The sequence below is a fragment of the Cuculus canorus genome, chromosome 2 (genome assembly GCF_017976375.1).
Source record: "Cuculus canorus isolate bCucCan1 chromosome 2, bCucCan1.pri, whole genome shotgun sequence".
In the NCBI taxonomy this organism is placed as follows: Eukaryota; Metazoa; Chordata; class Aves; order Cuculiformes; family Cuculidae; genus Cuculus; species Cuculus canorus.
In genome coordinates, this window is record NC_071402.1 from 139,661,980 (window position 1) to 139,685,775 (window position 23,796).

At 38.9% G+C, this 23,796-nt stretch overlaps 1 protein-coding gene across 16 annotated transcripts in view; it reads left to right on the plus strand.

Moving 5' to 3' along the window:
* CACNB2 (calcium voltage-gated channel auxiliary subunit beta 2) overlaps window positions 1-23,796 on the plus strand; it is a 254,983-nt gene that overhangs the window by 148,276 nt on the left and 82,911 nt on the right. For 12 of the 16 annotated variants that reach the window (XM_054057359.1, XM_054057355.1, XM_054057361.1 and 9 more), the window contains one exon: window positions 16,794-16,913. In XM_054057359.1, the coding sequence (XP_053913334.1) occupies window positions 16,794-16,913 (120 nt within the window). Of the gene's footprint in view, window positions 1-15,378; window positions 15,960-16,793; window positions 16,914-23,796 lie in introns of those variants that run through there. The other 4 variants (XM_054057365.1, XM_054057360.1, XM_009559059.2 and 1 more) reach the window with 4 other exon arrangements.

The following is a 23,796-nucleotide window of genomic DNA, read 5'->3' on the forward strand; positions in this document are numbered from 1 at the left end:
GCAAAGCACTAATCAACCGTTCTTGCTGGACAGTTTACCTCACTGAAGTGAACCAGCATGAACTTTTAGAAAAAATGACTTAACGGTCAGGAATTCTTGAGTTTTTCTTTCCTGTATTGTCATCTGTTCTACAGGTCTTAATATAAAAAATATGGCTATTTATGGCATACTTGCTTTAAGTCATCAATTTATAATTCTCAGAGTGAAACCCTACATGGAGAAGTTTCAGCTTTTTAGAAGAATGCAGTTTGAATGTCTCTAGTTAAAAAAATATGACTTGTATGTGCTGTGTGTGAAAATGTTATGAGAAAATTCTAGCTCTTGCAGGGGCCCCAATGTGGTGCCTCTAACAACAGAGTTATTTTAATGTCTGTTTTCTAGTTAAGTATTTGTGACCTGCATTTTGATGTCTATGTTGTTTAGTCTGTGGACGGATGTAAGTTAGCAGAGGAGGTACGCACGCGAGATGTTTTATGTGAAAATTTGAAATTGTGACTCCCCTGTAGCACATATGGAAAGATAAAGTCAGAAAGGCATGTTCACACTATCTGCCATATGTGCCTGCCTGCCTGGTGTGGCAGACTGCTTGTTTTAGATGCTCTGTCCTGGGCAGTGCTGCTGCTTTTCTCTCATCAACTGTGTATGTGGTGGTGTCTGGCAGTGTAGGTAGCTTGTTGCTCCTTTGACCTTTCAACACTATAGTAGTTACAACAGCTTAATTAAGCACTCCTAGCAAGCAGGCTGGATATAGTTCAATGTCATTTTGATAGGAACCTTCCACAGAGGGGAACCAAGGGCCAAAAAATCAGTTTCAGATTATCTGATCTGAAACTTCTTTGGTAATCTCTTCCAGGCACAATTCTTTTTTTATTTTATTCCCCCTCCTCCGCGCTTTGCTTTTACAGTTGGGATTGTGTGTTTATGTCTGTATGGGAATACGTTTTTGTTTTCAAGTTGCTTGTAATAAGGAGGTCTGATGAACCAGTTCAGAAACAGCTGATCAGACCAAACCTATTATTTATTTTTATTCAATATTGGCTGCCAGGAAGCCTATCAGAGAAAAAAAAAGAAAAGTATATCTACCTCTTTACCAAGGCAATGGACATCTGTCTTCATGAGGACACATCTTCTCCAAATTATAAACAAGCTCTGTGCAACTGGGCTGACTAAATGAAGTACTGTTTGTTTACTTATACTACATGTTACTTTCCAGATAACACCTTTAGCTGATAAATAAGAATTGCAAAATGTTGGGGGTAGTTAGCTCATCTTTCATTGGAGTAATTTATTCTTTTTCAGCAATATTTTATTTACATAGAAACAAGTAATGATAGCCATGATAAGCTTGTTTTTATTTTATGCATTTCTGACTAGATTAAGATTTCTGCAGGGATAAATTTTAGCAAAACTTGGGTGTTCTGTGCACATTTCATTGTATGGTGTCATTTACAACACAGCATGAGTCTATACATTGTAATTTAGCAATGCATAGGACTTTCTGGCATTTAAAGTGCTACAATACCATGCTGTATTACATGTACAATATAGATCTAGTGTTCTGTTAAATCTTACAAACAAATCAAAGGGGGTTAATAAAAATTGGTTTTAATACATTTTTTACTTTTTTTTTAAGGCAGCTCTGTGTTTTGTTCCAAGTATCTTGGAAAAAATTCTGATTAAAAAGAAATTATTTAAATCAAAGCATATGCTTATTGGTGCAAGCAAAGCAATATTGGTGCATAAATCCAAAATGAGAGTGTTCCCTACTCAGATGAGCTCTCAAGTCTAAGAGCAATTAGACCATTAAAGGAATTTTTAGCAGGAGGAACAATAGTAGGCCAGTTTGTAGAATCAAGGCTGTTATGTGCATAGCTATTATTAGACTATTGTAACACAACAATATAATTGTATTGCTAAGCTATTCCTTTAAGGAACAACTAAATATGATAGGAAAAAGGTTTTGGCATGCCTTCTTATAAAGTATGTTTGCCTCAAAGTAAATGAGGAACTTATTTTTTTCTTCACTGGAAGTAATTAAGTTTTTTTCATGTGCAGAAACAGGCTTTACTAAAACTCACATGCTGAACTTCATTCAGTCGTATCCATCGGCTTGTGGAAAAGGCTCAGCAGACTAATTTTTGAAGCTAAATGTCATATAACTTCTTTAATCTTGAAATATCATTTCAAGATGATACATCACTCTTATAATTTCTTCATATTTTTCTGGTGTAGGAGATTACCAAGTGAAATTTTACATAAAGCTGAAAAAAATCCATCCATGGGGATTTTCAAAACTCACCTAGTTGAGGCCATGACAGAGCTAATCTGACTTTGAATCTGGCAGTGCATTGAGCAAGAGGTTGGGCTAAGTGTTTTGTCCTCCAGATGTCCCCTCCTCAACCTATTTTTTTCTGTGATTCTACTCAGAAAACACAGGCTGTACAGAAATCTTACTGGCACCAAAGTAGAAACTCCCATGTTTTCTAATTCACAACTCAGTCTTAGAAGTCTTTGTCATGTCCAGCAACTGCCCAGCATTTAGTTTGTATTGCTGAAGGATGCCCTATTAAATTCTGAAATATTAGGCCTCTAATCTATAATTCACTGTGATTCTTCTGCCTTCATCTGCATTCCGTATAAATATAGTGATATATCTCTAAAGTGAGATCCGAAGGACAGTGGGATTAGATTGTTGCTTGAATGTAGTAAATTTATCAATGTATCATATTGTGATTTAACCAACATATTTAAGAAAGTTGTATTCTGATTCCCTTAGTTATCTATTGGTCTTTCTAAGATGGAATTATGAATATTTGCTGTAAATCTGTTATTCATTATGTGGACGTACTAGCAAGAACATGGGTGGCTAGGAAGCCATGGGTGGCTTTCAGAAATGCTTAAGTAAAATCGTAAAGCTCATTGTACAATACACTAGTACCATGTGTGAAGTTTTGCTTTCACTGACTGACGTTCCACTAGAACTTAACAGCAAGAAAATGCTATTTTTTTAATAATCAACACATACACCTATTTACTGATATCAGCTAATAACTTAAACTGCTTTGCTTTCTGAGTAGCAGAGTTTCCTCATGCATGCTTGAATACTATCCCTCCCTGCTCCCCCCATCAGTAACATAGATTTGTAAAGAAGACTGAATAATTCTGTTCAGATGTAATAAAATAACATTCTTACCAATTTGGATGCAGAGTTTTGATGGAGTTTGCAGACAAGAACATCTGGGAAATGGTCTAGATGGGACTGTACTTAGAGTATTGAGAGGCAAAATGCAATCCAGCTGGAAATCCAGTCCTGTAACTGTTGTTGCCTTGTCAGCATAGGAATAAAATTTGAGATCTTTCTTTAATGAAATGCCTCCCAGTAATAAGCATACATTTAAAAAAAACCAAAACCAAAACAAAACAAAAAACAAACCCAAACCCAACACCACAAGTTGTGCTGTTTTGCTTAGGGCTATTTTAAATAAACCTGGACATCTGTGTCTGTAAGCGTGGTGGGAGAGATTAGTCCTGCCAGTTACACAACATGTTTTATGGATAAGCTTGCCTTGTGACAATTGACAGTGGTGTCCCTGCACTTCTCTGGCGGATTTTATGATATGAAGAAAATGCTATTCAATTTAAATAAAGTCTATTTTAGCATAATTAAAGAGGAAACAAGAAAGAACTGCTATTGAGATCATAGGCTATGAACATTTGAAAATGAACAGTACTTAAAAATACTAATGGCTTTTCAAATCATAATAAAGATCCATGCCTGCAGACAAGTAACAAAACACGGGAACACATTCGCATTTCTGTGCCATCTTTAGCAACAAACATTTCATTTCCTTCTGCATAAGGAAAGAAAAAATAACCCCTAATTTTTTGGTTTACCCTTTGTAAACTCAAAAACTTTGAACAGGAAGGGAGATGCTAACTATATGAATTACTGCTGATTATATATAATGTAGCAGAAGGAGTGATAGGAGAGCAGTGCAAATCTAGAGTGAAATTCTGGTTTCCTTAAATAAAAGTTTACGATACTTCTGTAACAAGTGTTTCAGTCTAATTGACATCAGTTAAGAATAAATGTAAAATAAAAAAGAATAAATTTTTCCAAAACAGAGATGAACTGGAATACTATTGAAAGCCAGTAGGAGCCAGACTTCTTAAAGCATGAAAAGCTTTTCTTGCATCTAGTGCTGACCTCTTACTTTAACCTGGCCTGGGAACCACAATTGTGTCTTTGAAGGATGCTTAAGAGGGTTTGAGTACAAATATATTTGAATTGTGGTATAGCAGCATGTATACAATCTACATAACTACGGAGTGTTCAATAGGTGTGTCCTGGAAAAGAGGATGCTCATGGGTTTCTCTATAATTTTATAATTGTCATGGTTTAATCCCAGCTGGCAAATAAGAATCACACAGCTGCTCGCTCACTGCCACCACCCCTAGCGGGATGGGGAAGAGAATGGGAAAAAAAAGTAAAAATTTAGGTTGAGATGAAGCAATTTATAATCAGACAGCAAAAAGGAAAGATGATGATGAGGGTGATGATAATAATAATAACAAAACCATGAAACAAATGATGCACAATACAATTGCTCATCACCCAATGACCGATGCCCATCCCATTCCTGAGCAGCAATTCCCCTCTCCCAGACAGCTCCCCAGATTATATACTGAGCATGATGTTATTATGCTATGGAATATCCCTTTGGCCAGTTTGGTTCAGCTGTGCTGGCTATGCTCCCTCACAGCTTCTTGTGCACCTTCTCACTGGCGGAGCATGAGAAGCCAGAAGGCCAGAAATAGCACTATTTAGCGCTACTACATCAGCGCATTATCAATATAATTCTCACACTATATCCAAAACTAGATCCAAAACTATATTATATGAGCTACTATCCAATACAGCCAAAACCAGGGCAAATTCTAATCTTTCCATAAATACTTTGAGGACTGACTTCATGAAGAGTAAGGTGAACACAAAGAGGCCATTGAATGGTTGTAAAAATTAAAACTAGAGGTGGAAATAGCTTTCTGCTTATATGCTTCAATTTGAAAGCCTTAAACCACTGGATATTTATTGGCTGCAATGGAAAGTGGCATACAGTAAAGAGGTGGATGTGGTTAGACATAATAAAAAGGTGTACTGTTTAAAAAAAGGCAGAGACTAGCTTACTAAGTCTCCTTGTAGTGCCAGGCATATTAGCACAAATAACAGGAAGGTAATTTTTTTTGCTTGGCAGTATTTTTATATGATGCTTTTCATCCTAGAAAGATATCTTTCTGCCTTTGTAATGATTCAGATTTTGTGATATTCTCTGCTGCTAAACTGGAGAGTGACAATAACCAGTGAAAGTTCAGAAATGCTTTTTGGCCTGTCATCCATTTTTTAGATTCTTGAAATCTGTCTCTCAGCAATGTGAGGTATTGCTTCTCTTAAGGCATTTGAACAAATTGACTATTGTGTAGCACATCTATAAATACAGGTTTGCACAAGGCATTTGTTGGCTCTTTTTTCAGGAGAATTCCGTAACTGTTCCAGAGTCGCAGATTCATTCGAAATCCTGAACTCCTGAGTCCTGTATGAACAGTACAAGCACTATATCCAGGAAGGTGATCACCCTCCTCTGCACAGCACTCATTAGAACACACCTGCTTTACTGTGACCAGTGTTGGTGTCCCAACAGAAGAAAGACATGAATAAATCAGAGGAGGTTCAGTGAAGGGCCCCCAGGATGGTTGGGTCTGGATTGGTTGGCCTGCAGAAACAGGCTGAATGACTAGGGCTTGTTCACTCTGGAGATGTGAAGGCTTCACAGGGAAACTCCTCAGCCTCTACAAGGAAACCTCAAAAGCAGGGAGCCAGGCTCTTCAGAGGTGCATGGTGGGAAGGCAAGAGACAAGCAATGGAAATTGAAAGAAGAGAGGTTCAGACTGGATGTAAGGCAAAACAATTTCGCCTTGAGTCAGTGGGACAACTTTTGCCAGAGAGGTTTTGCATTCTCTGTCCTTGCAGGTTTTTAAGGCCCAAATGGATAATGTCCTGAAAAAGCTTCTCTGGCCTTCTAGTTTGAGCCAGAGGTTAGCCTAGACACTTCCCGAGCCCCCTTTCTGCCTTTTGGTCCTGAGAACAAGATTCAGTACGTTGTCATAGCTCTTGCATAGGAGAGGCATTCTTTTTTAAGATTTTGGATTTATCAGCAAATCAAACATGCATTTTGTGTCAATATTGAGTATTGCAGTGATAGATAAAAGAACAACCAGTGGTCCAAAATGTTGTGCTTCCTCTGGAGGAGGAAATGGCTCAGTAAGGGATATGATGTAATGTGCTCTCCTGACCCAGAAAAAGTGTGTTCTGAAACAGAAGTCTGTTTCTGACTTTTATTTTATGTCTGAAAAACAGAAAATGTTTGGTTTTCTAGGTCACAATAATTTTAAAACCCCGAGTTCACTTGTTATCCTGGAAACTGGCTGTTGTACTCACCTAAGTTTTGAATGTTCTAGAACACAGACAATATTCCAACACTGAGTTAGGAAAGACCACAACACCGTGTGCTGTTTTTATGATTTCCTTTAATTTTTCTATTGCAATTATTTTATAATTTTCCTTCAGGTTAACATCTAATCATTGTCACCATCTTCAGTAACAGGCACATTTCTGTTTCTCGAATGCCTAAAACATACGCTTGTCTTTTAACTCGTGTAACTTCATTTAAGCAAATGTATCTCAGTAGTGCTAATATAAATCCATAGTACAAGATCTATTTTAATTGTAAGGAAATATATTTAGATTTGTTCGTTATTAGAGATTATATACATTCAGATGACATTCTACAACTAATTTTCCTAATTTTCTTTTTGTAAATGGGTTCTATTTATACTCTTCACATGTGGGTTCGGGTTGGACAATTGGGCATGCAGTGCTTGCTTTAGCTTCTTGCCCTTTGTCTCAGCGCTGTATGCACTCACCTGCTCTGTGTGATGTACTACATTAGATATCTTTTAAAATTAAATCTTAAGAGCCAATAGATGTGAGCTGCTAACATCTACAAAGGGATCTGAACAGGCTGGATTGATGTGCTGAGACCAGCAGGGTGGGGTTTACAAAGCCAAGTGCAGAGTCCTGCACTTGGGACACAACAATCCCATGCAGCGCTACAGGCTTGAGAAAGAGTGGCTGGAAAGCCACCTGACAGAGAAGGACCTGGGGGTGTTGGTTGACAGCTGACTGAACATGAGCCAGCAGTGTGCCCAGGTGGCCAAGAAGGTCAACAGCATCTTGGCCTGTATCAGAAATGGCCTGGCCAGCAGGTTATTCTGCCCCTCCCTGTACTCAGCATTGGTGAGGCCACACCTCGAATGCTGTGTTCTGAGCCCCTCAATACAAGAAAGACATTGAGGTACTGGAGCATTTCCAGAGGACAGCAATGAAGCTGGTGAGGGGGCTGGAGCACGAATCTTGCGAGGAGCAGCTGAGGAAACTGGGGTTGTTTAGCCTAGAGAAGAGGAGGCTGAGGGGAGACCTTGTCACTCTACAACTACTTGAAAGGAGATTGTAGAGAGGGAGGTGATGTTCTCATCTCCCAAGTGACAGGTGATAGAATGAGAGGAAATGGCCTCAAGCTGCACCAGGGGAGGTTCAGATGGGACATTAGGAAGAAGTAGTTCATGGAAAGGGTTATTGAACATTGGCACAGGCTGCCCAGGAAGGTGATTGAGTGCCCATCTCTAGAGGTATTTAAAAGATGGATGGATGGATGGATGGATGGATGGATGGATGGATGGATGGAGTGCTAAGGATAGGATTTAGTAGTGGTCAAGTACAGTTGGGCGTGATGATCTCAAAGGTCTTTTCAAACTTAGTGATTCTATGAACATCATGCAATCTATACATGAACTGGTGTACTTGGGTTTTAGAACAACAAATGTGAAGATACATGCTGGAGAAAGAGTTTTCCAGGGTTATTATTTTGATTTGTGCTAGATGAGGGACAAAGGTCCTCTCCAGGGACTTTTCTATCAATGAGAAAGTATTACAGACAGTTGTATGTATATTTTTTTCTTCAAAATTCTCCATTGCTAACAGAATTTCATGCTAAATTTTCAAGGAAGTTATTTTTAAGTATGCAGAAAATCTTAATGACTGGAACCAAAATCCCAGATAAAAATATACTGAAGATCTGGAACAGAGAATCTAAATTGGCACTTTTAACTGAGCTGAGACAAATTGAGATGATGGTTGCCATGCTTTACTTCAAATTATTTCCTTTTCTAGTTGTTTTTCTATTTCTTTGTTGTCATCCCAGATGTGTTTTCCATCTTTCCTCTTTTAAATTGCTCCCTAATAACTTTGTGGGTGATCCAATCTTTGCCTTTCTCTCTGTGTTTTTGTATTGACACACAGCATTTTATATTTTAAGTAATTTTTTTCGGAGTTGTCGTTCTTCAATTTAAAATCCTTCATTTATGAAAACTGCTGTTGCTTAATTAATACAATCAGAAATGGTATTTTGTTGTTTCCTGAAAATTTTAAATTTTTTACCTGCTTCTGCCCAGTAACCAACACCACAGTTCAGCTTGTTGTTACTAATAATCCTGGTTTACCTCTGCGTAAGGGCTCAGACATACAATCAAGTTACCAAAGCTTTAAAAGTTATCATGAGTCAACCAAGTTGTGTTAATATCCATGTGTGTGCTGCCAGTCTGAGACAAAAGTGAGATGATTCAGGTTGATGCAGCTTGCAATCATTTCGTTGGTGTGTTTTTCTTCCTTTGACACCTGTCTCTGAGTTGTTCCACTGGCAACATCTTCGCTCTGTCATTTTCCTTACAGCTCAAAATCATCAATAATTTAATCCTGTCCTCTAGGTCTAATTAAATGTCTCGAAAAGTTAAATCCCATTCTTTTTGTTTGGGGAATATATTTTTTAAAAAGTTCTAAATGATGTGATTATATTGTTGATAAACCATATTTTGATAAACTAGGAGATCTCCTTATAGACCTATCATTGCCCTCTTCCTCAAAAGCACTTTCTCTTGTTTCATAAGTGCGAGAATCTGTCAGAATGTACAGAGCTACCAGATTATCCTCCTTCAGAGGCCTCCACATAACTAATCTCTGCCATAATACATACAGAAAACTTACTTAAATAACAACCCACCATGCTTATGCAAGGGATGAGTCATAATGCTGGTATCAAATATTTGAAAATGCTTGATTTTCTATTGCATTGCTACCTTGATCCCTTTCTCTTTTTTTTTCTGCTCATATTCTTTCATCCTTTAGACTGCAAATTCTTTCAAGCAGTGTTTGTCATTGACTTTGTGACTGCGCACTGCCTGGCACCATAGGGTTCAAACTGATTTCCCTCTTATGTGTTTCTTGCAGAAAATGGTAAAATATAACACACTAGAGCATTCTGCATATTTGGGGAAAGCTTAGCTCTGATTCCCAGGGATCGGTATGTTTGTTTGTTTCCTCACTAGGCTGACCCCTGCAGCTGCCCTCTTGGAAACAATCTGCATATTGTTCAAGTTTTTCCCAAGAGTTGCCATGAAAAGACAATCATTCCTCTAAAAATACCTATTTATGCTACTTTTTCTTAGCAAAACAACAGGAAAGAAAACATTTAGGCTAATATTCTGGAGATGTGAGTGTAAATGTGTGGAGGTTTTGGTGCGTGATGTTGTTTTGGTTTTTCTTGTTTTGTCTTTCCCTGAAAAAGTACTTGATACAACCATTTACCTGGTTTATGAATGCGAAAATCTAGGGTTCTGAAAACCTAATAGCTATTGAAAAAAATGCTGCTTTCATCCAGCTGTCGATTGGATTAGCACCTTGGAAATCTGCTAATGTCAAGCTGGGTCCTGCGATCAAGCTTGCCAAAGTCATGTTAAGGGTAAAGAGAAGACTGTTTTCCTACGTAATCTCCTTTTTCATCACATTGCAACCCTCAAGCTCCCAGCTGTTCTAAAATTTAAGTCCTTCTGTTATTTGAGCATCCCCAATGGCTGTAGATGCCATAGCAATGCCCAGTTAGCCCTAAACAAAAGCAACAAAAATCTAAACAACGTTGAGTTTGTTTTTTAAATGCAAACATAGCGGAGGATTTCAGTGACTATTGTAGGAGCCCTCCTTGTATAGTAATTGCAGGAGAGCACAGTTTGACAATGCTTAAGTGTAAATGTGTGTAGCATGCAAATGACCAGGCACTGCAGGGGCCATGTCAAGGACTGGAGAGGACATCAGGACTAGACTTGGCTGTTGCCAGGCTGTGAAGTGTCCATGACCCTTACCCAAGGAGTCAACAAATCCTCCTTGCTCTTAATGAATACATGGTCTCTTTCCTTTTTCCTTTGTTAAATTCCATTTCTTCAGTTTGTCATAAACGCTAATTATGAGTATACAAGCCAAACAATTAACTGGAATTAGTTTGTTCTTTCCATAATAATTTTAACCTTAATTATCATTATAACATAGTATAGCATTCTCAGAACAACATTTTTTGCTTCCTTCAACATCATTCAAAATAATGACATTGCTTAGACATCTGGAGGAAACTTCATCAGCAGGAAATGTTCACATTCACCAGCTGTGGCCACTCTGCCAAACAGAGATGTGTTTGTGGGAGTGCTGCTGCTTTTCCAATTGTGTGGCCCACACATTTTACTTTGGTCTGTTAATTATGAAACAAGACAATCTGTATTACCTGTTGGCAAATTATAATGATAATTTGCCATTGTCAGCAGTTTAAATGCATGCTAAAATTTAACATTTTATATTTTGGCATTACTCTGAATCAGTTTTAAAGATTTTAAGTGAAATGAAAATTTGATGGACTTAACCTTTCAACATTTCTATTACCTTATTTTCTAGCACTCAAGAAGTAGTAGTGCATAACATGGACATAATGTAGTAGCAGTACATCACATGGCCAACCATATTCTGGGCTGTATCAAAAGAAGCGTGGCTAGCAGGTCAGCTGGGGTGATTCCGCCCCTTTGCTCCACTCTTGTGAGATCCCAACTGCAGAATTGTGTCCAATTCTGGAATCCTCAACTTAAGAAGGATTTGGAGCTGTTGGAATTCCGAGTCCAGAGGAGGGCTACAAAGATGATCCAAGGGCTGGAGCACCTTCTATACGAGGACAGACTGAAAGAGTTGGGATTGTTCAGCCTGGAGAAGAGAAGGCTCTGAGGAGACCTTATAGCGATCTTCCAGTACCTGAAGGGGACATACAAGAAAGCCAGGGAGGGACTTTTTAGGAGGACGTGTAGTGATAGGACAAGGGGGAATGGGTATAAATTGCAGAGGGGCAGAGTTAAACTAGAAATTTGGAAGAAATTCTTCACAATGAGGGTAATGAGGAACAGGTTGCCCAGGGAAGTTGTGGATGCCTCATCTAGTGGGAGGTGTCCCTGCCCATAGCAGGGGGGTTGAAACTGGATGATCTAAAGGTCCCTTCCAACTCAAACCTTTCTATGATTCTATGATTCTATAATATACCATCTCTAATCATGTCCTCACAGGACATGTGATGTAATTCTGACTATTTCAACAAGATTAGAAGATAAACAATTAGGAATATTTGTATATAAATTCTGAGCATTGAAATGAATTATACCTCTTATTGGCACAGTGAGCCCTGAGCTTTCTGTGTTCAAAGTATAAATTGAATGAAAACATATTTCTCCTTTTGGATTTAAAATTCTGTTCAGTATTAAATGAAAAATATATTTAAGGGAAGAACCCAGTATATTATATTAGTTTTATGTGCAGTCACATGTATTTCTTTATTCCTTATAAAATCTGGTTATAAGTTTGCTTACTGCTTCATGCCTTCATTTAATAAATAATAATGTAATAAGTCTCTACTTGAAGGAACTTGTTTGATCTTTGTAAGAGGAGAATTACTGGAGAATTTTCAGGAATTTGAAAAATTATCTTTCCTAATGATATCCAATTATAAGTGGATAACCCCATTCAGGAGAAATGCATGGTACTTAAAGGATCACTTTTATTTTTTGAGTGAGACATAATATAAAGGCCATGGCTGAATTTGCAATTGTAATAATAGCCATATTAACCCAGTGAGAATTTATTACAATAACAGAGAAAATATATCAACAGATGTTACACTATGAATGGTAACACTGCAGTAAAAATCCGTACTTAAATTCCAACTGTATTCACCAAATTTAAGTACGGGTACAGAAAACTAACAAGAAACATAAGAGATCTAGATATAGCTAAGGAGGGTCTACCTGCAAGTAAATGAAAATAACAAAAAAATCTTATTTACAAGCAGTATTTCTTACTTGAAAGGCTCTTGAATCATAGAATCACAGAATCATAGAATCACCAGGTTGGAAAAGACTTTTGAGATCATCAAGCCCAACCATACCTGTCCACTACTAAATCCTATCCCTAAGCACTTTATCTACCCATCTTTTAAATACCTCCAGGGATAGTGACTCAACCACCTCCCTGGGCAGCCTGTTCCACTGCTTGATAATCCTTTTGGTGAAGAACTTTTTCCTAATGTCCAACCTGAACGTCCCCTGGTGCATCTTGAGGCCATTCCCTCTTGTCCCTATCACCTGTCACTTGGGAGAAGAGACCAACACCCACCACTCTACAACCTCCTTTTGTTGTAGAGAGTGATAAGGTCTCCCCTCAGCCAATTCTTCTCTAGGCTAAACATCCCCAGTTCTCTCAGCCACTCCAGTTCCCTCAGCTGTGACTTGGATACACTTCTAATACTACAAAAACTAAGACATAGTCTTGAAAAAGAAGGAGCTCAAATATGATCACATAAAACCGCTAGCAGTGTGAAAAGTGTGGCTTCATATTATAAGAATACCTCACAGAAGCTACGCTAATAAAATAGGTGGTAGGATAGCTGGCAAATATTTGTCAAGCATGTCATTAAAACTGGAAATGATTTATAAAACAAACTGTGTTTGTAAACCTGCCAAGTAAGGCGGAAAAGAAAAGGACAAAAGAATAGATAGATGGGGTAATTATTAACGTCACTTATGTCAATTTTTAGTTTCCCATGAAAGATGAGGAATTGGGGGGTAAGGTAGCATATATTACATTCATATATTACTGCAGCTTTTCCATATTGCAGTGGAAGGAGATGGAGACCCATAGAATCTCAGAAAGGCTGAATTGGAGAAGCTTTTGGGAAAAGATCCATCCTGTTCTCCAGAGCAACTCCAAAAACATAGTGTAGCCTAGGGAGGTAATGAATGAACAACATTCATCCACTTGGCCCTATTTTCCTTGAGTAGTTCATCATAGTTTTATCTGATTTAGATGTTTTTGTTTCCTCTGGAAGTGGTTGAAAACATTCTTACCTTATATAAAAACACTCAGTAGTTTATAAAATCCATTAACTGTAATTGCATGCTCCCCTTTTTAGTGGATTGCCCTGGTATCAGGCTTTGAATTTTTTTCATATTTGAGAGGCAAAGAAGCTCCCAACTTCTGCTCTCCACAGAAAATGTCTGTCCCACTGGGGGAATAAATGTAACGTTGAGTTTGATTCATTTGATTTGTCAATATAATTAAAATAAACTGAATCATTATGATTCTTTGGATGTGTTATGGGACTGTGGCCAGCAGAAGACATCACCAGCACTGTATATTCTCTCTCTGGCCTAGAAGATGAACTTCCAGTTTTAGTAATTCCAGCCTGACCTTGGCACCTTGCCCCCTTAGAGGAGAAGTGAATTATCTTTTTGTGCTTCAGGACTTTAGGATCACTTAGGCAGCATCCCTTCTGGCCAGCAGAATGATAGTAGAAGTGATGCCATCCCACTTCATTCATATGACGCATTCACCGAGGAAATGCTGTAGAAAGCTAATGCCCCCACCACTGTCCAATTTTACAATTGCTGTGTCAGGCTTAATGGCTGGTTTGTTTATTTTCCTCTTATTTAAAGGGAGTGTTGCATTGGGGTTGGTTTATGACGCTGTGCCTCATGTGGTGGCAGAGTGGCATTGAGGAACTGTAGTGCTGGTGGGGAACGGTTTGTATGTATCCTTTCTGAAGGGGGTTGAGCGTTAGGGTTCCCCAGAGTGTCCTGGGGGATGGGGCTCTTTGAGGGCGTTCATCACAGTTTCAGCTTTCCTTACTGATATCATAACATCAGTCGTTTCAACTGCAGGCCACTGTTTGTCAACATAATTTGGTTTAAACTGGGCACTAAACTTACGTCCACCTGTTGCTGATTTTTTTGCCACTCTTTTCTTTGTGGAGCTGTGTCAGAAGTTGTGGCAAAGGGAAATTTTAACAAACAGACAAATTTGAAAGGCTGTGAGGCGTCCGAGTGGGTCCCTAATGGACAAGATTTTTTAAAAAATTAAAGAACACTTGGAGTGTATTTTATTTTCTGCTCCTTTTTTTTTAGCTCAGTAGGCAGTTTAGTTTTGGGAGATAACTATAACGCAGTAGATGTATTGTGCTCCAGCAAGAAAAATATCCCTGAGATAGTGATATTGTTCATGTCAGTTCAAATACAGCTTATTAAAGACTGTGCTGTAACTACTGTGGGCTTCAGGAAAGAAAAAAAATAAAATATTTTGAAAGTTGGAATTTACCTTTATTTTAAACTGTTTAGTAACAACTATTATTTGCTCTAATATTGCTTAAATGTAGGCTGCTGCATCACCTGTGATGGGGCAATTTTGTTGTTCTCAGCTGTATTCTCTAGTCTCTACTTTTCTTATAGCTGTGAATATATATCTATGGCAGGTGCTGCTATCAGCTACAGTGATCCTTTTTCAACTAGAGTCTTGCATGTCAGTCAGGGAATCATAAATGCCCTAGATAACCATGTCTTAGCATGTTATTCCCATGTCAGTTTATGGAAGGATAGAGTGGCTGAAAAGCACAATATAGAAATTCAATGTTTTGTTTGGCTTTTGCCATATTAGTATTTAATATTTATCTGTTATGTTGCAGTTATTCTTTGCTTCTTTCTTCTGCTAATGTCAGAAAAATGTAAGCAGCAACTAGGGGGTTAAATTCCTGCTCAACAGGCAGGTTTTTGGATTTACATTTTTTGTAAGAGAGCGCAGAGTGGAGCTCAATGCTTTGCAGCTGAGAGAAGCACTGTGTGACAGAACCCGGCGTCTGCAGGAAATGTGGCTCGCAGCAGGCGTACATGACAGGAGCGAGATGCTGCACCAGCTTTTCCAGTTTTGTAGGGACCTTGCGTTTTCCAGCTGTTTACCCCTGAGATGTAAAATGGCAATTTGGCATAGGCTAACAAGCCGGTGTGATGTGAGCATCTGCGTAAAAGGCAGCACATATGGAGCATGCCCAGTGATATGAACAGCCTGTTACCCCACCCCCAGCCAATCTAGGAAGAGATGAAATGAACTTTGCACTTGCAAATGTCACTGAATACATTTTGCAGAGGATTTTAAAAGGTTCTCTTATAAGCACTATTTTTAACAGCCGAATCCACCCCCAAAACCAGAAAGGAAAAAGCCCTAGGTATTTTTCTGTGATCGATCGGTTTATGATTGACTGAAGCATCTCTCACAACATTTACCTGAAGCCTGGTTTATTTTACCTTTTTATCATTCAAGTTGAGATTTTTGGTCGTGGCGTGGATTTTTTTTTCCCCCTTGGTGATCTCTTCTATTTTTTACTGGCATGAGAAAATTTGAGAGTTTAATTGCAGTAGGATACTTGGAAACAGCGCGGTTGCAAGCTTGAAAAGCAGAGGGAAGAGAAGGAAGGCTCTCACAGCAGAGCATGGATAGGAAAGGAGCAGTGATTCTGCGGTGCTCAGTGTGCACATGTTTTATGAGATCAGTGCTGGGCGCTGCAGCTGCGGACAATAACTGAGCTGTCTGGCTAATGAAGGCCACCTGGATCAGGCTTCTGAAAAGAGCCAAAGGAGGACGTCTGAAGAATTCTGATATCTGTGTAAGCCCTACGTTTTCATTAATGGCATATATTATATATATGGCAGAGAGGGAGGGGAAAAAAGACGGTGAGGAGAGAACAGTTGTTTTCATTCTGATTGAATTAGCAGAACTCTATTTTGTATGCAGGGAGATGCAGAGGCAAAGCAGAGCTGTCATTATTTATAGAGCTGTTCTGGCATTGTGGCTGTTTCCATTGTGGCGATATGGGGACATGTGTTGAGTCCAGACGGATTTTATTAGTTGGAAGTTGATTTGTGGTCATTTGCATGTTTAGCTGAGGGGCAAATATGGATGTGAGCCATTTGTGGTTCTGATGGGGAAAGTGTGTCAGGTAAAGAGGTTGCCCTAAAATAAAAATGGGTAGCAGACATTAAATCTGTTAGCAGTCATATTGTGTAACAATAGTTATCGACACTGAATTTGCATTTGGATTTGAAAATGTCTGTTCCTAATGCTGTCACTGTTTAGAGTTTTAATTTTTATGGAGCCATCCTTGAAGCTGCTTCCTTCAGCCCTGTGTGTCCTTCAGCCCTGCACTGCACCACTGCTGTAACTCTACCAAACAACTGGCTCTGCCAGATGAAAAGCACACAAATAAGAACATGAGGATAGTGCAGGGAATATAGGGAAGACACCTGCACTTTTGGAAAGTCTCCAGAAGAAAGCATTTGCCTAGCATTAATTTTTCTAAGTGGCTTTCCTTTTAGCCCAGTTATTCTCTTTTCAGGGATACAGAAGGAAGAGAAAAGGCAAGGTGTATAACCATTTCCTCTTCTTTTTTTTTCTTAACATCAAAACAATTATTTGACATTATTTTTCCTTTCTTGTGCAGGGTTCGGCGGACTCCTACACCAGCCGTCCATCTGATTCAGATGTATCCCTGGAAGAAGACAGGGAAGCAGTGCGGAGAGAGGCAGAGCGACAGGCCCAGGCACAGCTGGAAAAAGCAAAGGTAAGATGTTGTTTCATGTCATGCACTCATAAAATATTTGGTTTTAAAGGATTATCATCTCATCCATTACTAATTCAAATATTTTTTATGTGCTAACGTATAGCACAAGAACTCTTACAAAGGTTTCTGTGTATTTCAGAATGGTCTCATTTAAATGTGTGCATTTCTTCTTTCATTAAATATATGCATTTATTATAGTGTCAAAGCTTTGAGTCCTTTCTGTAGGTGTTTGTGAAAGTTTGGAGTGGATCACTATGGCACTCAAAACTTAAGAGGGATACAAATCAGCCCTCAAACATCTTATTCATCTTCCTTCAATGAAGGATCACTCCCTGTGTGTTATATATAAATAGGGAGCATCTGTTACAAAGGTCTTTTTTTCCTGAAGACTTCACTGACTTTCTTACTTTGTTTACAGTTTGTGTGTTAAATGACCCTGTGAGTAATACACTCCAGGACTTGTTAAGATTTCTCCTTCTATCTCCATACTCCTGGCAGACAGTGACAATCTAGCAAGGAAATACTCAATGAGCTTTAGGTTCTTGCTTTGTGTTTATATATTTTCCATGAGTTGCATTGAGGACTGTGAGGGGTTTAGCAGTTACAGGGTATGGGCTTGTTTTCTTTCATCCATGCTGTATCTTTAAATACTATTGCACCTGTAAATATCATGCTCATCTGATTTGTTAGAATTAATTTGTCGCTTTTTTCCAGTTTTTCTTTTTTGTGTGTGCTGTGTGCCAGATCTCAGTGTCTTACTGTTTTCCATTTTCAACTTATATTTAAATACTTAAATACAATATTGAGATCCCTCCTCAGATCCCTCCTGATTTGCATTTCTCTCTTACTTTCCCTCAGGCTCCCCTCCTCCATCTTGCCTTGTTTTTTTATTTCCTTATCTCCCTTTCGTCTCCCATTGTGTTTCTTTTTCTGCTGTCAGCTTTGCCTCTGTCCATTTTCGCCACCTGTTTTACAAGGGTTCTTCAGAAATTTAGGAGTCCAGATCATTGAGCTATGCACAGGCAAGGACCAGCTCTATAAATAATACAGTACTATAGTGCACAAGCAGACAGCTTCATTGAGTCAGAAAACTTCAACAGAGAAGCCAAAGATGTGTTTTGAAAAAATGTAATTGTTGACTATTATTTAATAAGAGCTCCTAAAGCAGCTTTTTAATGAACTGCTGGAACTTGCCAACTGTAGGAGATGCTGAACATCAATTTGAAGTTGGGTCCTGCCATCCTGGGATCAGTATGACAGAAAAAACACAGAAGCAGCCCACTTATTCCCTTCCACCTTGCATCGTACAGATGTTGCTGATTGTAATCAGAAGTTTCAGTTTCATCAGGGTTGCTTTTTGCTAGTTTGAGATTTCTTTGCTTTTAGGAAAGATGATAAAGGCTGTGGGGAAATTCAGGTGAAGTGTCAAATTTTATCAGTAAATGCATAATCTTTAAAAGAAAAGTTGAAGTAATATCTTGCAGACTAATCAGGGTAGCAGTAGAGCTCTTACTGCTTGAACTGATGCATCTCAGCAATGAGTAAATCTATGCAAGTGTTGCTATGGGAATTTGGCTTACTGATGCTGGCTTGAATGCATGGACAGGCCTTATGTAATATTCATGACCTCTAGCACAGCTGCCATTGTAGTTTGTAGAGAAACTGCTAACAGACCCTGACTCCTTAAAACCATGTTTCTATACATCAAAGCAATGTTCTCACTCCAGCTGGCATAAGATATAGTCTCTAGGTCTGACACCGTCTGAGACTGCAAGACAGCTTGTGAACAGTCAAAGTAGCAAATGCACTGCCAAAATCAACCTGCTATAACAATGGGTAATTCCAGTCATATAGAAAACATAAAATGAGTTGTTTAAATAATTTGTGCTTTAAAATGGATTAAAACTCGAAGTACACTAGCAGTTTTGTTTCTCAAGTCGAATGCTAAAAATCATTTTAGGCTTTAATATATGGAAATCATTTTATGTGGTGGCTATAGTAGTGTGATTTGTAGTCTAATGTAACGTTCAAGATTAATAATATTAAATGTTATGTGTATTTGGTCCTTATGTTTGAAATAAACGTTTAAAAGGAAGTAAATTAAACCTGACCCAGTAGATCTACTGTATGATAGTGTGTGCTTTGCTGCCTTTATTGGTGATTCAGTCCTTAACCTCCCTGAAACACAGTAAAATGAATGAAGCAGTAACTTCTGTTGGTGCTGCCTGGTTCCTGGGTGTGCACCCAGACCTGTTTCCCACAGGCAGCAGGTTTTGCTGCCTGCTCTGCATGGCTGCCCAGCCTTTGCCCTGACCAGCTATCAGACAGAGCCAAGTGACGCAGCTGTTTTAAGTTTTTGCTTTTTACTAATGTGAGTGGAAGTGCTGATCCTAAATAAAGTCATTGCAATTGTGTTTGTCACAGGAATTAGAAGAGGATGACATGCATGAATAATGCAGCAGTGGAGGGAAAATGATAGTGAATTAAGGGTAGATAAAAAACTGTTGAACTGTGTCACGCTCTTAATGAAAAGAGTTTAATGACATCCATTTTCCTTCCTTACAGCTAGGGAAAACACCTTAAACTGAACAGAAAAATATAGTAATAGAGCACATAATGGCAAATTTTAAGGAATATTTTAAGGTCTTTAAATTTGGATTTTTATAGTTTCAAAATATTTGTGTAACATGAAGACAAAATATAATATGCATATCTGATAGGTATCCAAACAGGGACAATAAAGCCAAAAAATCTTGTAAGAAAATACTCATTCTAGCCTTCTTTATTTATTAATTTTATACAAGCATTGATTCTCTGGAAAATGGTTAAGCAGATTTTGCTGACTCACTTTGGCATGTGACTTACTGAAAGGGAGGTGGAGCTATGGGCGCATGTTCCAGTCCTCCAGGGACAGGGAGAAGCAACTGATGAGGCTACCTGCAGGCCAGCAACTATTCCTGGGGAAAGGAATCTTCAAGTGAAGCTGTTAAACTTGAAGCTGAGATAAAATTATCTTGGTTAGAACAGTTTAGCAATGCAAATGCAGAAAGGGATTTTGCTTGGTTTGTTTGTTTTTTAAAAAGGGATAAAAAACCTTCAAGGCATTGAGGATTTCCTGGGAATCCTATTCATAGTCCATAGTATGGGGCTATGGGGAAGTGATTTGAGACAGCCAGCATGGCTTCACCAGGGGCAAGTCCTGCCTGACCATCTCAGTGGCATTTGATGATGAGCTAACTGCATCAGTGGACGGGGAAAAGCAAGGGATGTGATCTATCTGGATTTCTGTAAAACTTTTGACACGGTCCCCCACAACATCCTTCCCTCTAAATTGGAGAGATATGGATTTGATGAGTGGGCTGTTCAGTGGATAAGAAATTGGTTGGATGGTCGTATTCAGAGAGTAGTGGTCAACAGCTCGATGTCCAGTTGGAGATCCGTAACAAGCAGTGTCCCTCAGGGGTCCGTACTGGGACGAGTGCTGTTTAATTTTCTTATCAATGATGTAGACAGCGGGATTGAGTGCACCCTCAGCAAGTTTGCAGATGACACCAAGCTGAGTGGTGCAGTTGTCAGACCAGAAGGATGGAATGTTATCTGGAGGGACCTGGACAAGACGGAGAAGTGGATCTGTGTGAACCTCCTGAGGTTCAACAAGGCCAAGTGCAAGGTCTTACACCTACGTCAGGGCAATCCACGGTTTCTGTACAGGATGCAGGACAACGTGATTGAAAACAGCCCTGCGGAGAAGGACTTGGGGGTGCTGGTCAATGAGAAGCTTGACATGAGCTGGCAATGTGCGCTCGCAGCCCAGAGGACCAACTGTATCCTGGGCTTCAGCAAAAGAAGCGTGGCCAGCAGGGCAGGGGAGGTGATTCTGTCCCTCTACTCTGCTCTCATGAGATCCCACCTGAAGTATTGTGTCCAGTTGTGGAATCCCCAAAATAAGAAAGATATGTAACCATTGGAACAGGTCCAGAGGAGGGCTGCAAAGATGACTAGAGGAATGGAGCACCTCTGCTTTGAGAACAGGCTGAGAGAAGAGAAGGCTCTGGGGAGACCTTACAGTGGCCTTCCAATACCTGAAGGGGACGCACAAGAAAGCTGGGGAGAAGCTTTTTACAGTAACATGTAGTGATAGGACTAGGGGAAATGGCTATAAATTGAAGGGGGGAAGAATTAGATTAGACATTAGGAAGAAATTCTTCACAATGAGGGTGATGAGGCACTGACGCAGGTTGCCCAGGGAACCTGTGGATGCCCACTCCTTAGAAATGTTCAAGGACAGGCTGGATGGGGGCCTTGAGCAACCTGATCTAGTGAGAGATGTCCCTGCCCGTAGCAGGTGGGTTGAAACAAGATGATCTTTAAGGTCCCTTCCAATCCAAACCATTCTATGGTTCTGTGACTATGATTCTGTGATAAAGAGACCTGTGTTGTGGCTGAGTAGGGCACCCTAATAATGCCCAAATCTAAGGACTTGTACTGATATCTTACTGAATTTCCTGATTCCATAAAAACATGACTCTTAAACATTCAGAGGCAAAAAAAAAAAGAAGCCCAATACATAAATTGCTTTTAGTGTTAAAATTTTAAAAATAGTAATTCCTACTGAGAAAAGCTTTTTAGTTTTGAAGGATGAAGATTAAAAATAAGTGTTAGTAGGTAAAGAATTTTTTGTGCGTTCCTTGCAAGTATTCAATTAATTATTCCTTAAATAATTGCTCTTAGTGAGAAAGCAGGGATCAAAAGAAGACTGTGAGTTGCATATAATAGCGAGACCTTTAAATTCACTACTAAATGAGTTTGTGCATAAGAAAGGGGACTTCAGTAATTCTTTTCCAAACCAGTAAAATCAGTGCAAATATTCTGTTGATTTATTTTGCCTGAAGTGCATCATGATATAAAATATTTTTTGACTGAGATACAATAAGTCAGGTATCCTGTAAACCTCTTCTCTTCTGCAAGAGTAACTTCTTTCTTCTCTTTAGTTTCTTCTGTTGAGATTAGGTTTTGCCCCTTTTTTTTCTCCCATGTCGTTAGAGTTTCTTATGCAGAAATAGTTTTCAAATTAGTTCTATACAATAACTTCATGATTTCAGAAAACAACATTTTTTTTTTCAGTTATTTCTAATATATTGGATACTGAAAGTGCTAGTTAATAATCCAGGTTCTATTTCTCACCTTGGACTAAATGACAGCCCTATGTTCTTTGTTCTATTTTAAGGATTGTTCTCAATATCCTTTGATTGCGAAACTTCTTAAATGGCTATAAAAGTCAGATTGTGGCCTTCCAGATGTCGGTAGTTGTATCTGTAATAGGAAATAGCAATTCCTCTCAGCTCTGCTTTGTTTACACTGCACCTAATGGTCTACTGCTAGCATCCTTTTAGGAGTTTCTTAAGACTTGAAATATACATAGTCCTAGTTTAAAATGCCATTTAAATCATCTTTATGTTAAGATGGTGAACCGCTGAAAGTTTGATGCCAGACATCCCTTTGCTGGCTCTTTGGAAATAATATAATCTGTTGTGTTTTACTTTCTTATGTGTGCTGTAGTAGTGGTGATGGCTTGTGACTGTGAGTAATAATGCAGTGTCTTGAGTGTAATGCATTGCCTCCATGCATGGGTTGGGAACCTCAGCTTTGAATAGTGTAGCAGGCTGGGATAATGCCTACATAACCCTGCAAGGCTGAAGGCTTGAAAAAGATTGTCAGATGTAATTATCCAGTGCAGTGTGCCAAGACTAGTTATTTAAGTATTTATTCACTCTCAGACAGGTTTCTCAGCCTCTGAATGACCCCATGCTGCTAGCAGGCAGCTGCAAAGTTAGTTAAGGTATGTCTGCTTAAGCTGCAGTAGCATTTTTGACAGACCAGAAGTGCCCATCACCTTGATGTGTGTCCTTATATTATGACAGCTTGTTCCATCATGGAGACTCTTTCTATTTTCTCTCAATTACAAGTACATTGTGGTGCTGTACAGCACCCAAAACCATAGCAACATAGGGTAGTACTTTGTGTTAGCTGCTGCGAATGGATTTTTTTTTCATTGATTTCTTCTTATTTGCCCTTTTGTTTTAGAATACTTTCATTGCATGTTATCTTTTAGATAGCTAATGTCACATGTTGGAGTTACTGGGATTGCCTGGGAGCTGGCACAGTGGTCTAGCTAGAAATAAACGAGTTGTTGATCCAAAAGTACAGTTGCAAATAGGTTGTTGCTTAGCTGCAAGAGAGTTCTGCGTTGCTGGATCTGCTCAAATCAGGTTACAGATACTCGTTTTCTTCATTCATTTCTGTTGCTTTTTCTTAGGACTGTAACATTAGGATGTAAAGCATCTCCCTATATAATGCTGTCTGTGACCTACAGTTTTTTTTTTTCTTGTTTCTATTCATGTTCTGTGTTATCTTCAGTTGAAGTGTATACACTTATTCTATACTAGTGCCTGTCATAATGTTGGTTGTTTCCCTGAACAGTTTATCTGTTCTCTCTGTTTGGCTGCATTGTTCAAAGGTTGGAATTGTTTCTTCTAGCAGGGTCTCATGTAACCTGAAATGAAATGCTCCACAAATAGTACCCTCTCTAATTAAAAAAAACATGTTATCTCCTATTCATACTTGATTAGAGTGATCAAGTCCATTTCATAGATATCCTTTCCTCTTCTGCTTCTTGGGTATAAGTAGGGAAAAAAAAAAAAAAAGAGTGAAGGGATATTAACACAGCCTGAGTCTAGATACCTAACTGTAGATGGGTCCTTTAGTATCCTGACATTCTTCAAACAATCAGCAGGAATAGAAACTGTACTGAAAAAAGTCCTTAGGACAAACATAGCTCTCCTGCCTGCTCTCACATGCACCTGCTCACTTCCTTGATGAGATG